The following is an 18,590-nucleotide window of genomic DNA, read 5'->3' on the forward strand; positions in this document are numbered from 1 at the left end:
ATTCTGTTCACCTAGTAAAAGAACTTGGTATTCTTGTCACCCATCGTCACCCATTTTAATCTCTCTCTCTTTTTTTTTTTTTAGCAATTTGGACAATCTCTCAGCTTTTTTATCAATCCATTTGCTTTGGGCTACTAGCCAAGACACGCATTCGGAATCATCAAGCTCTTTGTGCTTGACTATATGCTCCCAACCACTTGATTCACGCATGAATTTTTCAATGTCCGAGTCAAGAGCATCATATTGATCAGTTTTATACTAATTCTTAACTTTGTCTTTAACATATTTTTAATTTCTTTAGAAAGATACGTCATCCAAACATCATGGACAGTTCTACCAATTCTTGCCATTCGACAAATGTGCAAATAAGAAGCAAGAGTCACGTTTCAGTAACAAGTCATGTTTCTTTAAGGTCTAGCATTCAAATTGATGCCGTGATAAAGTAAGATTGTTTCAAGATTTTATTGTTATTATATTTCATATATATATATATATATATATATATATATATATATATATATATATATATATATATATATATATATATATATATATACTAATTGAGATGAGATTTTGTGTCGTACCCACACAAAAAAAATGTCGTTTAACCCCATGTGTTCACACTTCAATTTTCACTTACCTCTCAACTATCTTGGCCTATTGAATTATGCAGGAGTTAAAAGCGTAACTTTAATTTTTTATTTAAATCAAAAAACAAATCTCATCATAAACTTCAACGGGCCCTATCTTCCTACTCATCATGAATTAATTTTCACGCTACTACCGTTAAACTTAAAATAATTGTACGAGCAAAACGAAACTAACTACGTCCGAAACGGATACCTTTTAAAAAACGCTAACCACACCGACATCTAAACGGGTCTTAACACATGGACCGTTTCTCTCTCTGTACATAAGCAACGCTACATTAAATACGAACATGCAGACCGGAAGCCTCCGCCGCATCGCGCGGACTGCTCCGGACTAGTTATACAATAATACAATAATGATTTCTTTTTTACAATATATTTTCCTCTTATGTGTGCATGGTATCAATCACAATGAGAAATTGTATCACTGAAAAGTGAAACAAGTGTAAGATCGCAATAATATCATCTTTTACTCTATTAGCTAGACTATTTATCATAGTATTAACTTAAACTAAATTTATTTTATGAAAATAAATTTCTGATAATAATATCACAATGATTAAGGATATAATAAAGCAAATTCAATGATTATTTAGTAATGATAATGATATTAGAGCTCTCCCAGCCATTCCATATTTTCGCCGTCGACCAATTCCGACGTCGGGAACGGTGGAACCGTCGACTCCGTCCTGGCGTTTTGCCGCCGTTTTCCGTCGGTGTCGAGACTCACCGTCGTATAGGAATGACAATGAATGTCCGATCCATAGGATATCCATCCGATCGGATCCATTTACATGAATATGGATGATCTAAACTGATGATAAATGGATATGAATATGGATATGGATGATGTGAAAAATTAGTGGATCGGGTATGAATGACAATTTATCATCCATGGATATATCCACTTACCACCCGATATATATATATATATATATATATATATATATATATATATATATATATATATATATATATATATATATATATATATACTACATACATATTTACTTATAAATATGCATATATATTTAAATAGCTTTATATGTGTACACTATAAATTATTAAAATGTTATCGAAAATATAGATTAAAAGATACAATTAATTGAATAATATTAAATTTATATATCTTACATATATTACAAATCTTTGTTAAAAACATTTTAATGATTTCATTTCATAATAAGAATATATTTAGAAAAGCTTAAGATTCAAAGGTAATGATACGCATAATGATCCGTCTAAAAAACAGGCAAGCGTCTCGGCAAAAATCCTACCCGGTACTACGCGTCCCGGAATGCGTACTTCTTTTCTCGACATCCGTCTGACGTCATCCCGGGAATTTTACCACGCCGGGCAAATGGCAAGACCAAGAACCCGGATGACATACACACAACCGGCACCATACAGCCGGTCATGACAATCATAATCAAGCGTTGTGAAGCCAGTCATCATAATTATAACCGTGAAGAAACACTTCCCAAGTGTTCGGCGAAGACCCACCCGGTTAGACTGAGAGCACCGTGATGCCTTAACCGGAATCAACCTGCCATCAGTACCATCAAGTCATTCCAACCCGACACGAAGATATTCTCCCGGGACAAGCACATTGTCCCGATGAATGTGCACTACCCCGGAAAAGTCACTCTATCCCGGAATGATCACCTGATAACGGAACGAGCATGCAAGCAAGTTGCATGCCACGTCAGCCCGCAAATCTAGGGAAGTTCGTTAGGATCTGTTATTCCCCACGAAAAGGACAGGTGCCACACCACCCCTCGGGATTGACAAAGTTCGTTACAACCATGAAAGGGACATGTGCCACGTCAGCATTCCCTCCTAAACATTTATAAATATGTAAACAAGATCTTCATTCACACAACACTGGATGCACTAACGTTACTCTGCCCGAATCAATTGCGGTAACATCACTCCAGTCGTTAAACCAATTTCGGCCGGTGCTCCGATCATCGTCGGAATTAATCCTCACTCTTAGATATTAGCTTATTCGATTTCGATCGAATAAGGCTAATTCAATCGATTGTTTTACGCCCTTGGAATCCAGATTCCAAATCGGGGTTTGCACAATTATTGGAGTTAAAACATTCGACTCTCTATTTCTCCCAAATCAAGCACTCAAACCCGAAATCTATTCATACAAGACGATTTTAGTTTGATCAAATGGCGCCACCTAAAGGTACGAACAACATAGTGAAACCAGGCAGCAAACGACAAGTAAGAAAGGAACAAACGATGACGCTCAACCACCTCTAAACAAAGGAAACTCACCACCGGTGGAACCAACCCAACCTCAAAAGCAATCAATCGCTCACATTCACTCCGGTGACGCGTCGGGAGACGATATGAATATCTCCGACGACGATGAGGATACACACGAGGGATTATCGCTCGGTGGAGATAGGTTGAAGCTCAGAACTCTTGGTCTTAAAACTGGTGGTTCAAGCGGCATCGGATCCTATCACAACGACACCGACATGATCACCAAAATGATCTCAGCCGACGTTGAGAAACAAGTAATCGAAAAGCTAAAGTCCATGCTGAACGATAACAGTCTAGCAGAGAAGCAACAATCGCAAACTCTAGACATTCTGAAAACTAGCCGAATGTTAAACATCGGTGCGGCAAGCGAGGGTGTCACCAAGGCTGCCGCAAATGCATGGTTGACCGAGCTCCTTGTGCAGGCTGCGCCGCCGGCATACAAACACTCCCTGTCGCAACCTGCCGTCTAAGGAACCGCACTTGAGAATCTGTTCGCCCTGATCACCGGTAACAAAGCAAAGCGACCGGTTGAGATGTCGGCAACTAGCCAAAAGCTCTGCGAACGGATCGCCGGCTGTACACTCCCTGCTAACATCGTCATACCGGTCACTTTGGGGGTGTACAATGGCACCACCGACCCGGATGATTTCCTGCAAATCTTCGAGGGCGCCATGAAAACCCAACATTGGAGCGATGAGGTAGCGTGCCATATCTTTCCGACCGTCCTACAGTCGGCTGCCAGGGAATGGTTCACAAAATTACCACCTAATGGAATCACGTGCTTCGCAGACTTGTGGGAAAAGTTCCTCATGCAATATCAGAACCTCCGCCGACACATGTATACACACCTGTATGCTCACAAAATACCAATGTACCAGGGAGAGAAAATTGAAAGCTTCATTACAAGGTATATGCTGGAGTGTCAAAAAATACCAGGACTCCCGGAAACACAACAGATTTTTGGATTCATAACATGTCTGGATAAAGATGCACACCCGTCACTCGTCTCTGAACTCCGGTGGAACATCCCGAGTACATTCACAGACGCAGTGACGGTAGCGAGGCAGTACCAACACTCTGGAAGGGAAAGACAAGTCGGGTATCAACGGGACGAAAAGAAAAGAGAAGAGGAAAGAAGAAGCGACAGCATGCACCGTCACGACAGCAGCAGGCGTAGCGAAAGCCATCACAAAGGCCACAACAGTCACGGCAAAAGCCATGACAGCCACATGCATGATAAGAGCAGCGGAAGACCATATGATAAGGGGTCCCTAATTGACAGCCTATCCAAAACTCCAAGGGAAATACTATTAACAGAACCCGTAAAGGCAAAGTTTACCCCTCCGGCACCACTGGAAAAACGTGACGGTCAAAAGTCAGACAAGTTTTGTGAGTTCCACGAAGACAACGGCCACGACACCGATGAATGGAAGGCGTTGATACGCGAAATCATCGCCAAAATCAAAGCAGGAGAACTCAATCACTTGTTGTCAGGACGGAAGTTCAAGAAGGCCGACCCCAACAAAACATTCAGTTGGCAGAAGGAAGACGGTAAGAAATGTGAGAAGGCGAAAGATAAAGTTGTAATCAACATGATTAGTATCGAAAAAGATGAGCTCGACCCCCGGAGAGACGCGGCAATCACATTCCCTGGGTTACCGACACAATACGCTCGGGAAGAACCTGTGGTGATTGACGGCCTGATAGACGGCTTTCGTGTCCAGGAAATGTACACTGACACTGGGAGTGAGGTTGATGTCTTGTACGCCCATTGCCTTTCCCAACTCCCAAAATATGTCGGTAGAAAAATGAGGCACTCCAACGCCATTATCTCTAGATTTACGGGCTCTACTGAAGAACCCATAGGAAGACTCAAAGCAACGGTGACGGTAGGCACACAGCCCTACCTCCGTAGTGAGGTCATTGACTTTTATGTGGTCAAATCTGTGACCGCCACGAATGTGATCTTGGGAAGAAACTTCTTCAGAAAGTTTAGCGCCATAACCTCCACTGCTCACGGCTTGCTTAAATTTCCAACCTGGAAAGGTGTGGCTACAGTCGAATCGACCCGAAAGCCTTTCCCGGTAAGAGGCAATACTCAAGTCACACGAAGAACACATGCGAGTAAAACACCGCACATCTTGGAATAAAAACGTGTGTCAGTGCTTAAACGGCTAAGTTACTTCCCTCCAGTATCATACTCCAACAAAAAGATCCCAACTAACTCTTACAAGACCGGAAGCAGGAGCACCGGCTGGCGCTATCGGTCAGGGTGGGAAGAACAATTTATCAATAACCATGGAACAACTGAACACCTCAGTCTGGCACCAAAACGTTCTAGGCGAGAAAGTCGTGAAACCTCCAACCGAGATGGAATGCCCGCTAAGGGAAACAAAAGTGGCTAGATGCTACACTGCAATTTAGATGGATACCGTGACTGAAACTGATCACTTCAACTTACGGCTATCTTGATGTTTATGTCTCTTTTTCAATAAAGAATCTATGTATGTTTTTCATTTTCAGGAATGAATAAAAGCATTTTACCGTTTACAATAACTTGTTCAGTACGTTATTTAAAAACGATGTTCATATATTAATAACCGGTTAGCGGCAGACGGATTTCAGCATCCACGTAAGTCCCACACTAGTTATTTTGTACCCCCTTAAGAGGTGATTGTTTAGCCCTCGTCGGTACAAGTTTATACTGATAAACGGCCAATGAGTAGATGGCATAAACACGCGTGACTGCACGGTGTACATGCCAAAACTAACATAAATGTATTCTAGACATACATATGAAGATATGAACTAGTTCAACTCAAGAAAAATCGATGCAAAATACTTGAAATCAAAAATTTCATTAGCTATACATGATTCATTACAAGTTTCACCAAAAGTACACAAACTACAACGAGACAACTGTTACAAAAAATTGACATCCGCGATACATGCCCTGGATGCAACGCAACTGCCCGATAGAACAACACAACTGAATTCTAAAAACTGGTTGACCATCGTACTCTCCTTGGTGTACAAATTCCTACGATATTTAAACCAGATATTCACCGCTACCTGTGCCATACGAGCCTCCTGAAAGGCATCCACTCTGACCTTACTGGCCATCCCTGGATTAAGAATAAAGTCGAATCCGAGATAGTGCGTTCGTACAAACGCACCGATAGCTACAAGGCATTACAAGAACGAACCCAGTGGCTCCGTCACAAACGACGAAACCATGCATCTTTTTCAGGAAAGATGGAATCTTAGACTGCGAGCGGTCAGACTCTCTGAATGCAGCCTTCAGCGTCACTCACAAATCCCGAGCAATAGACTCCCGGGGCGTGACATTCTGCTTTCCCTAATTAAAGTTAACAAGAAAAAGGGGCAAAAGCTGCGAGAGCTCAGACCCAAGCAGCTCACATTTTAATCGACAGATAGGGCGGAAATAAACCCCAACATATTAAAAAAACCCCTTAGAAACGACATCTCCGTGGACATCATAGTCGACATTTAACTCGGAGAACGATCGGACAACCCCACTGTAACGACCCTGGATTTTCCAACTTATATTATTAATATTTATTATTAATACTTGCGTTGTACTAAATGTATTCTTATACATTTTACTTGTTACCATAATTGACATTTCAATGTCCCGACTCGTCTTTTCGACACGTGCTTTTCACGAATAATATTTCGAATATTATTTACGTTCATAATTAATTATTATTAATTATTTCTAATTAACTAATGTAAGTAGTTAATTACTTGGGCTTGTTACTAATTTGTTGCATACTTATACATGGGCTTTTGTTATTGGACTTGGACTATCAAGGCCCACCCTACACCACTTAATGGACTAATTGTGAGCCCATCATTATGCTAGTGATTTATTAAGGATAAGCAAGATTAATTAAGTTAAGTGAGGAGACAAAGATGTTTCAAGCATGCATGACCACCTTTCCCATGTATTTGGCTTTATACCTCTTTCTAGCATTCACCACCTTCTCACACATGAAATAACAAAGTTGACTACCCTCTTTTGGAGCACCTAGGCCGACGGTTTTGAGGCTTGGGGAGGGAGTTCCATTTTTTTTTTTTTTGTTACATATATGCTAGTGAACTCCATTCCACACACACATCATACTTACACCACTTCTTTCTCTCAACTTTTCTCTCTAAATTGTAAGTGAAAAACTTTATTTTTCTTTCTTCTTTTTCCTTTAAAAACTGCCAAGTTCATCATCAATTTGCTTGTTTGTTGTTTATTGTTGTTAAAGATCAAACTTTCTAGTTTGTATCTTCATAAATCTTGCTTCTTCCATCCTTTGTTTGATGAGGAATCAAGAACAAGGATCTAAGCTTGTTAGCTTATGGTTCTACACTTGAAAAGTTATAAAGATCTAAAGTTCATAAGCTTTAAGATCTTACTTGTGTTCATGTTTTGGAAACTTAAGGTTTATTGTCTTAAGATCCAAGCCTTGACTTGAATCTCCTTAAGTATGAAACAAACATGAACTTATTACTTGTAACTTTAGTTTAGTTCTTCATTTTATTTATTTATTTTCGTGATTTATATATGGTGGTCAAGTATTACTAGTTAAACTTGATCTCATTTTCTTGAAAATAAAGTTAAACTTTGTAAGTTCAAGAACATGGAAGTTAAACTTTCTAGTTATAACTTTATAAACTTATGTTAGATCTAAGTTTCTATAGCTTATGGTCTTCCAGTTTTGTCTAAAACAAAAGCTTATAAGCTTATATACATTTTACAAGATAAAAATCTAAGTTTCATAACTTATGATTTTATTAAAGTAAAGATCCAAGTTCCATAACTTAGGGTTTAACTTAAGAACACTAGATCTAGACTTTTTAGTCTAGGATCTTCAAGATCTAACTAAGATTGATAACGCCAAAATTATACATATTTGTTGTCGTTATTTCGATCCGATTTTGAATCATTTTATATGTAATTGTTGTACTTGTGTTTTGTAATAAGTTAAAATGTGTGTATAATCCGTTGCGAGTGTTGAAGCAAAGATTTATCGAAAACATTGCTGATTTTAGAAGATTCTGCGCACCTGCACCATTTTGGCCATAACTTGGTCATACGGACTCGAAAAAAGGTGAATCTGGAGCCCAGACGTCCGTAACTCAGAGCACTACAACTTTCATTTAGACATTTCCTCATTTTACTCAAGGGATATGGCGCATCTGAAAGGGATGCAGCACATCTGTGCAGTTTTCTTGTTCGAAAGTATTAAATGCGGCGTTTCAGAGTCATACGGCGCATCAGTAAGGTCAGATGTGGCGCATCTCTTCTAGATGCGGTGCATATGGTCATAAAACGTCAAAAATGAGCTGTAAATGACCTGTACGTGAGCTGGGTGGTAGGTGAGAAGGTGATGCGGTGCATCACAAAGAGATGCGGCGCATTGGAGGCTGAAATACCTACTTTTCTTGCTATTTAATGGGTCTAAACTCATTCTAAACACACACCACAATATAGATCAGTTCTAGTTCGAGAAGGGGGCTTCCCCCAGCCATTTTAAAGGGTTCTTCACCCGTTTTAGCATCAAGATTGAAGAAGGGATCATATGCTACGATAGGTACTCTCGGTTTCATTTATTTTAGTGATAAGATTATGAATTCCTATTGTTTCGTTTCTATTGTTGCAACCTTCATTATTATGGTTGGCTAAAGCCTTGTGTGTTTACTTTAATGTAAGATTTATGGTTTGGGATTGTTCTATCTTTTAATGTTATTTAAGTTACTATGATGTTTGATTGAGTAAATTACCATGTCCAACCAAAAGAACCATAGTTATGCTAGTTTGGTACTTTCCTTCAATTACATAGATTGTTAACTATATGTGACACTAGGAACACAATCTATGCTTCAATACTTTTAGTAATCTAGACGGGTAAACATATACTTAATTGACGACTTTGCTATATGTTTAGATAGATAATTGAATAAGTACTAGAACTACATAGTTATGAATTTTCCTCAAGTGATTGTAGTAATTTAGGTTTTACGTGAGTTTAACCGGGTTGGGTCTAATTAATCTAATCAATCTAAATCAATTATGTTCTTCCATAGATCCATTGTTGTAAGTATCCATTTATTCTAGTTCAATTATACAAGTTATGAATTGATTTATGTGAGTTTATCAATGTTCATGGCTTGTACTTCAACACCTAGTGATTTAGACATCTACATGTGAGTGTATGATGGTAATTGAATGGTAACTAGATTTTACAATAGTGTAGTTTATTTAGAGTGATCTTAATAAACTAGGTTTTATGTGAATTCAACCAAGGAAGAGTCTTATTAATTAAACATAGGTAAAGAAGAACTAATGACAAGGTTTATGTGAATTTACTAAGTTTATAGTTCTCGGTTTATAGATATTGTGAGATTGATATGAACCATTTACTTGTAACTACAAAATAACGGGTTTAAGTATAAAAGAACAATCCCTATCATTTATCAAGCATTGAAGTAAACACCGCCTTCTCATCCTTGTTATTTATCTCATTTTATTTCCCGTTTGTTACTTAACAATTCTACAATTAAAACTCCCTCTTTAGAATAACTAATCGTTTAAAGTCCTTAAAACAAACTTCTCCCTGTGGATCGAACTGGTCAATTTACTTGCTAGTTACTGCATGATCGGGTTTTAGTTGCCTGTATTATGTGTTAATTATTAAGCATATTGTCTACATTTTAAAGGTTACATCTTGACACATCAACTTTTTGGTGCCGCTGCTGGGGAGCGGTTTTGTTTAAAAGATTTTAATAGACTTTTAGTTATTCGATCCTTTCGTGGGAAGTTATTTTCAAGAAAGTTACCTGCTTTATTTTTGTTTTTGTTTGTTTTATTTTTCTTTTACGGTGTGATTGCAGCTAGGTTACAGGTATAATATGGCTGGGTATGATTATATGACTTCGAAAGCCATGTATGATGTCCAACAATCGGGTGAATCATTGGTTTTCATGGGTATGAATAATGATTGGTATATGGGTTCTTGGAAAGCTAGGGTTTAACCAAGAGGTATTTGTGAGACTTATGGAGGTTACTATATGCCCGAGGAGTGTGATGATAGTCTTATGTATCATTATGCCCATATGGACCAACCATGGGATTATTATGAAAATGGTAACTCATCATGGGATTCATCTTAACAACACTTTCAAATTCAACAAGGAGAGGAGAGTCAGTCGAATTTAGAATATGTAATTTTAGACTTCATAACAAACGAGATTGAACGGAGCCAAAATTTGCAAGAAACACTAGCGGGCCAACAAGAATCCATTGAGCGCTTACAGAGGACCATGAGCTGTCTACTTCAGCAAATTGAAGAAAGGGTGCCGGATGTGACGACCCGTCCTAATCCATAAGGACGAATACATTACATTTGGTTACATCGTGAGGTACTTGACCTCTATATGATACATTTTACAAACATTGCATTCGTTTTTAAAAGATAAACTTTCATTACATCAAAAGTTGATAGGAATATGTCATGAATGACTTCAAGTAATATCTTTAAAATGAGCAAATGCACAGCGAAAGATTTCTTTCATACCTGAGAATAAACATGCTTTAAAGTATCAACCAAAAGGTTGGTGAGTTCATTAGTTTAACATAAATAATCATTTCCATCATTTTAATAGACCACAAGAATTTCATTTCCAGTTCTCATAAATATACGTCCCATGCATAGAGACAAAAATAAATCATTCATATGGTGAACACCTGGTAACCGACATTAACAAGATGCATATAAGAATATCCCCTATCATTTCGGGAAATCCTTCGGACATGATAAAACAACATCGAAGTACTAAAGCATCCGGTACTTTGGATGGGGTTCGTTAGGCCCAATAGATCTATCTTTAGGATTCACGTTAATTAGTAGATCGGTTTACTAATTCTTAGGTAACCAAAAAAAGGGGCATATTCAGCTTCGATCATTCACCCATATAATGTGGTTTCAATTACTTGTGTCTATTTCATAAAACATTTATAAAAATTTCGCATGTATTCTCAGCCCAAAAATATAAAGGGTAAAAAGGTAAATGAAACTCACATATTGTATTTTGTAGTAAAAATACATATAACAACATTGAACAATGCATGGTTGGCCTCGGATTCACGAACCTATATCATTCATATATATATATATATATATATATATATATATATATATATATATTAAAACATACACTCGTAATTGGACGAATCTATTTATTATATCTTTAATTTATATATTATGTATATTTAATTTGTGTATATATTTAAAAATGGTTAATATTTATTTAGTTATATTAATATATCTATTTTTATATACATAATTGTTTGAATGTTATATTTAAAAAATCGATAATTTTGTTATTTGTATGTATTTATATAAATAATATTAATAGGTTTGATATATAAAGTTATGTGAAAATTTTAATATAATTTTAGTACATATAATAATTATATTTTACGTATAAAATATTTATCTGTTTAAAAAGGTAGTTTTTAATATTAATAATGATAATATTTATAATCATATTACTTAATAATAATACTTATTTTTGATAATAAAAATATTGGTAATAACAATAATAATAATAATAATAATAATAATAATAATAATAATAATAATAATAATAATAATAATAATAATAATAATAATAATAATAATAATAATAATAATAATAATAATAATTGTAACTAGGGTTATGACAACAATAATAATAAAACTACCTTTAAAAGGAAAAGCTCAAAAAAAAGTTTGCCATAGCTCAGGTTCGACCTCGTGACCCCTTGATAACTCAAACACTATCTATACCATTCGACTGTTTCCATTTTTTTTTCTAATTTAAAACAGGTTTAATATATACATATAACCCGTATATTTATTAATTATTCTTCTTCCTAAAACCCAATTAACAAACTGCACAATTCATTATCATAAATCAATCCATCTATCAGCTATATCATTTTCAATCATCATCTATACGATCATAATCATCACCTAATCACCTCATCATCATAACATAATAGTATCATCATCATCCTGATTATCATATCGCTAATCAATCATCATCTTTAACGAATCATAATCATTATCTTTATTGTTTATCATCATCATCATCTACATCATCATCATTATGTGCTCTTCATCATCGTCATACTATCATCATCATCGTCCTTATCATTAACATCATCAACATCCTAACTATCTTAATCATCCTTGTATTAGAAATTTTCCATTAACATAATCATAACAGACGACAGGTTCCCAGCAACATATATCACTCCCCTTGGTTTGTATTTCCTTTTTCTAACCTAATAACCAAATCAGGCTTGTCCCAACATAACTATCTAGAAACCCACAATAATTGGCCCAAAATATAAAACAACTTCTTGGCCCAAGGTTAATTTAATTCAACCCAAATAACTAGGTTAACCCACAGCCGATTACAAACAGAAATCCCAGCATGCGTAGTGTTTCACTTTATGGATTTGTTTTTAGAAAAGTAATCACCCACTAACTAACAAAATTGCTAATTGTCGGCCATGTGAATTGTTCCCCCATAATTTCGGTTAGTATAGAATTCGAGAAGCATTTATATATTCTCCACTAGCTAAATAATTGGTAAGTGGGATATTCAATAACGATGTTTGATGAATAAAGAAAAGAACAGAGAAAGAATACCAGGAAAAAATACAGCACTCGGTTATGACTATGTGATGATGATGTTTATAGGGTTTTTGAAATGGTGGTTATGTAGTGGTTTGTGGCAACAGAAAGAACATGCATAGCAGCATGAATGATAGTTATTTAGTAAGAATAAAGTGAGAGAAAGGGAAGAGAATATGGAGTTGTTCATGGTGGTTATGAACGCTAGGGTTGTGATAAGGTGGTGTGTTTGGTTCGATGACAATAAATATAGCAACATAGGTGATCTATTGATATGGGTCGTGGTGGTTTAAGGTGTTGATTTGCAGCTGCAAATTGTATCCTCTTTGATCGAGTATGATGCATCACATAAGGTGGTTAAATGGATGTGGTGTTAGTTTATAGTAGTGCATAGTAGCCGTACAAATAGAAAAAATACCGTAGTAGTAATATAGGATTTACAATTGGTGTTTACAGATTTATAATGATGATAGTTGATGAGTTAATCAAAATAGTAGGCACACAGCTGTAGTATACATCATGATGAAGACAACAAACACCAAGTGATGGGTTGTTGATCGTTGGCATAAAACAGAAAACAATGATTTGTTAATGAGTTTCATTAAAGAAGGTGGTGATTGTGTTCTTGGTTGTAGAGATATGAGGGAGGTATAGCTAAAGAGAGATGGTTGTTTATGGTGGCCAAAGGTTGAGGATGGTCAGTGGTTGTTTGCGGTTGGTGATGGGTGGTCACCGATGGTTATAGTGGTGATCGTGGTTCTCGAGCAGGAACAAAAGTGGTTAACTAAGGGGTGATGAGTTTGTTGATATACCCACTACCTATATATGCATATAATTCATAATATAAAGCAATCACTTTAATAATAATCATATACAGATAATGTTAAGGAAACTTGTGAGACTTGTTGATTTAGTGGGTAGACAATGGGTAATAGGTGTGATAGAGATATCTAACAGAAAGTAATAGGGTTTGTCTCATAGTGTTTGTTTGAAAGGAATAAAAATAAGAAAGGTATAGGGTAGGTGCTTGACTCTTCATATGCATCTATGCATATCGATGTATATATGGTGGTATGCATATTAGATAGAATAGATAAAAGGTAAAGAGGAAGAAAAGGATAATTAATATGCAAGTGGATATGATATGCAATGTTCTAATTGAATCAATTATGGATATCAATCAAGAACAGTAATAAGAAAATATCCAATTAAAATCAATGAATTCGTCATATATATTATAAGGATTCTGTCGACATATATAAATTTGGGTATTAGTTTGTACATAATTCAAACAAATAATCCAAAAGCTCATATCAATATTTGTTTGAAAGTAAATGATTCAACATGTACATTAAATGGTCATTTGTTAATCAACGTGTAATGACAATGCTTTTTAATGAAAGTTATTAACTAGTGTGTACTCTAAAATTCAAACAAAATACCAATATATGTGTATTATAAATTACATATTGAAAATTTAGCTTATAAAAATATAAAGTGGAAAGTTAGGTACGAAATAATAAAGTTCGTCAAATAGATTTTAAATATATTCTTAATAAGGTTCTTATTTTTGGATCAACGTTTATTTTTAAACTCACATAAGTTCATTTTTATCTTGTTTAATACCCATCGAAGGGCATTTGAGTGTTATTGTCATTTACTAAATAACTTCGAAATCACAAAATATATATTTGGTATACTTTATTTATATACATAGATATTAGTTATCATAATATCATATTTTTATTTTATTTTATATACTTAGCTTTAATAACAACAACATATAATATTTCAAATTGTTATTATATATTTTCATATGTTTAAATATTTATGTATCTATTTACAAATAGTGGTTCGTGAATCGTCGAGAATGGTTGAAGGTCAAATGAACACAGTTCAAAGTTTTTAAGATTTCAACATTAAAGACTCTGCTTATCGTGTCGGAAACATATAAAGATTAAGTTTAAATTTGGTCGGAAATTTCCTGGTCGTCACAGTACCTACCCGTTAAAGAAATTTCGTCCCGAAATTTGAGTGAGGTTGTCATGGCTAACAATAAAAAATGTTTTCATGATGAATATGAGTTGATAAATAGAGTTTTATCATCATTGAGTAATATGGATAAAACAATTCGATTATTCGAAGAGTACGAAAGAAGCTATCACAAAAGGGTGAAATGAGTAATTGAAGATTCGACTTAACCGGTGACGTAGTCACGATTGAATTTAGAAAATAAGATGCGTCCTAGCTTTTGACGTAGGGGGTTGAATTTCGGAATTCAAGGGATTTAAAGAAAATCTTCGAATCTGTAAAAGATTTGATTCTTCGGTAATTCAGGAAATTAGGATCTCTCTAATTAAATGCGGAGATCTGTCTTGATTTTCTTTATCAGATTTTTCACTATAATTTAACTTCTTCCGTTCCATTACTTTTACCATTCCTATACTCAATTCCCAAATTCAAAAGATTGTGAAAATGCTTAATCCAGTTCTGATCCTTGTCCTTATCCTGACTATCGCCACAATCATTCTCCTTTTCCAACTTCCACCAGAGGAATCTGTTTTCTTCTACTTCGCCCTTAGGGTTATAGTGTTTTTAATTCTCCCGTGTCTTTATGTTGCGATAAACATTGATATACACGGTTTGTAATTTACGTGTTGTTATCGAGCTTTATATCCTCCTTTATATTTCGGAGCTCCATGCTTTTGTTTTCTCTTCCCGACTTTAAATCAAGCGAATAATGGTATAGAATTTGTAAGTATGGAGTTTCGAATGAACTTAATGTTCTAAACAAGAAAGAACGTAATATCACGATTTGATTTGTCAAATTACTAGAATCACAGAGAATAGAACTATCAAGAATATACTTTCTTGATATGTTCAGAAGTTAAGCAGAATGAAAGAGTTATGTAACATGGCACATGATGACGTTATGATTTGTGAAACATCACATCCCATTAGAAACTCAGCATGACTTACTGTAATATAATCACGTTGATCAAGTGTCATTATATTATACTAATTCACGCATCAATTTCTTTAAATTTCTCCAGAATTCATTCATAAATTAAACTTAGATTTTACAGAAGTTTCCAATATAATGGAACACAGGAAGCACGAAGAGGTATATAATTTCGGACGAGAATATTTATGAAATATCCTCAGAAATATCGAAGATATTTATGATGATATTTTGGAATTTCCAAGTTCGAATATTGATGAAGAAAATTTTTTCGCAAGATTTTAACATGACTTCGGAGCAAGATATTCTCTAAAGATTTCAACGGATTCAGAATTACCTGGATTCTTTGAATATAGGGTATGGTCCTTGTATTTGTCCTTGGTCTCCTTCGTGGTTAGCTCAATCCGTTTTCCAGTTCCAACTTTTCTGAGCTTTTCCAACATACTATTCTTTATCATCAAACTTCTGACGATTGAGGTCGTTTACGGTTGTCTACAGTTTCAGCTTTTTCAAAGTTCAATGTATTGATTCGTAGGCTGGGTGCTTTTCAAAATTTCAAAATTGAAGATCGTAATTCTAGGAGATAAATGTTATATGTATACATATAACTGTTGATGTAAAAATGTTACGAGAATCAAAATAATGATTGAAGCTTTTTGGTATGACAATTACCGTTACAAGATACAAATGAGTATATGATAGGGTTTTAATGAATAAGTATAATGGTTTTTCGGAAAGACTTAAGCCAATGAGTAATGAAGTTGCTGGTAAGTTTACTGCTAATGTGGTGGAATATAAACGGTTCCCCGATAACGATAATGAAGGGTGATCTTATATATCAAAGTTATAGTAGAGTTTATTCGAATGAAAAGTTGAAATTGATTTGCTGAAGCTGTGACAAAATTGGCTACTTTGGAAAGGGTTTGCAAAGTTATTTTCGGTAATACCAACGCCAAATGAGTTAGCACATATACATGTTAAACGTTTACTCAGTTTCCGAGAGTTTTTCAGGTGCATCACTATATGCATAAATCTTTCCTTCTGTAGGTGAAGTGCGGTTGGTTCATCCTCTTGATTGAGGTGTTTTCAAGAATCATGAAAGGTTTGTACGCAGATTGTAATCGTTAAGATACAATTGAGGTTTAAGATGAAATCAAGTGGCAAACTTGAAGAATTGTTTAGTTTCATATGTTATAATCAATATTTTAATTCATTTTAATTGTCCAATGTTGGTAGTCCACAGTTACTAGTCCATAATTAGCAATTCAATAATTCATATATAATATTCGAATTAATTAATACGTATCGTGACCTGTGTACATGTCTCAGACTCGATCACAACTCAAAGTATATATATTATTTAAGAATCAACCTCAACCCTGTATAGTGAACTCGATCATTACAGCATATAGAGTGTCAATGGTTATTCCAAATAATATATATAGATGCATCGATATGACATGTCAAAACCTTGTATACGTGTCCCGATATTTAAAGTGCGTAAAATAAATAACAGAAATTAAATGACGATAAATAAAATTGCGAGAATATAAATTGCGATAAATAAAATGTAATCAGTTAGCTAGGAACAGTTAGCTAGGAACAGTTAGCGTGGATTCTTAACAAAATTTTTCTCATAGTTAATTTGTTTGTTTCTAACAAATTTTATTTTGTCCAATGTTTTCTTCATTATGCCACTTGTTGGATTCTGATAGGTCAAAATCCAAATATGAAATTTGAATGAAAATGGTTATTCTGTGGTGAACGAATACGTATGTTTGTGGATGTAAGTAGGATAGTAAATGATCGTTGAATCAGATTCAAAGAATGTACAGTGTAACTTATTAATGTGGAATCTAAATATTCCTCGGGTATTACCTACCCGTTAAAATATTTTTACCATTAACAGTTTGTACAATAAAACTTTTAATTACAATCTTTATGAAAACATATATACATATATATTTTCTTCAGACGTAATCATGGATTTAATGAGTCAATGTGATATTAAACTCATCAGATTTAAAGCTAGAACTAGAGTACATAATCTATAAAACATTAGAGATTACATAATCACCATGAAGAACGAAGATAATTGCTGTAAAATGATACGTAGAATGGTGATTATACTCGAGGTACAGAATGAGATGTTGAGGCATGGATTATTGATGGTACTGGTGCTGTTACTGATGGTACTGTTGGTGCCGGTGATGTTGCTGAAACTGGTAAATTTTGCATCATATTTTCAAAAGTCACTACCCGAGTGCGAAATTCGTTGACTTCTTCTATTATTCCGGGATCATTATCGGTTGGAACGAGCGGATGAAGAATTTTAAATAGAATATAATCGTGGTGAGATATTCAGAAAATGAGAGTAAAAATGGTGTTTCGGATTGGTTCGTCGGTGAATGCTTCAGGTTCTTCGCCCAGAGGACAATATGGTGGATGAAAGGGATCGCTTCTTCTTGTCTCCAATGATTAAGTAGACTACGAACCCATCAGATGAATTGAAGATGACTAGTTGGTTGATCCATTTCGTTTACACTGCTTTCGGAGCTTAGGTGAATATCCATGTCGGAATAGCTGTCTGAATAGCTATCGGAATAGCTATCGGAATCTGAGGGACTCAAACTGGTTGAGGAATTCATCTCGTACAATCAGTTGAAAGATTTTCGATAAGAAATAGATTATAGGATGTATATTAGTACCCTGCAATACATAATTTACATATGCATATATAATACTAAAATCTCATAAGTTACGGCGGAATATACGAAAACTGTCAGGCAAAGGTAACAATAACAGATACGCTAAGATATGAATTTATCTATACACCGTCTATGCAATAGAGGCAGTAAGACGTGTCTAGACTTTAAGGATGATAAGCAAATAATTTTCGACACGAAATGATAAGCAAAACTTTTGACATGCAGACACGGTCGAAGTCCAGACCCACTAATGCATCTAAACAACTATCAGCTAGACACACTAATGCAA

At 35.2% G+C, this 18,590-nt stretch overlaps 1 protein-coding gene across 1 annotated transcript; it reads left to right on the forward strand.

Moving 5' to 3' along the window:
- The first annotated feature begins 3,463 nt into the window (after positions 1 to 3,463).
- On the forward strand, positions 3,464 to 9,980 carry LOC139850035 (uncharacterized). Its single transcript, XM_071839634.1, has 2 exons — positions 3,464 to 5,014; positions 9,840 to 9,980. Exons 1-2 carry the CDS (start codon positions 3,464 to 3,466, stop codon positions 9,978 to 9,980), a joined length of 1,692 nt encoding a protein of 563 aa, XP_071695735.1.
- Positions 9,981 to 18,590: the final 8,610 nt, after the last annotated feature.

Source organism: Rutidosis leptorrhynchoides, chromosome 5 (genome assembly GCF_046630445.1).
Source record: "Rutidosis leptorrhynchoides isolate AG116_Rl617_1_P2 chromosome 5, CSIRO_AGI_Rlap_v1, whole genome shotgun sequence".
NCBI lineage: Eukaryota > Viridiplantae > Streptophyta > Magnoliopsida > Asterales > Asteraceae > Rutidosis > Rutidosis leptorrhynchoides.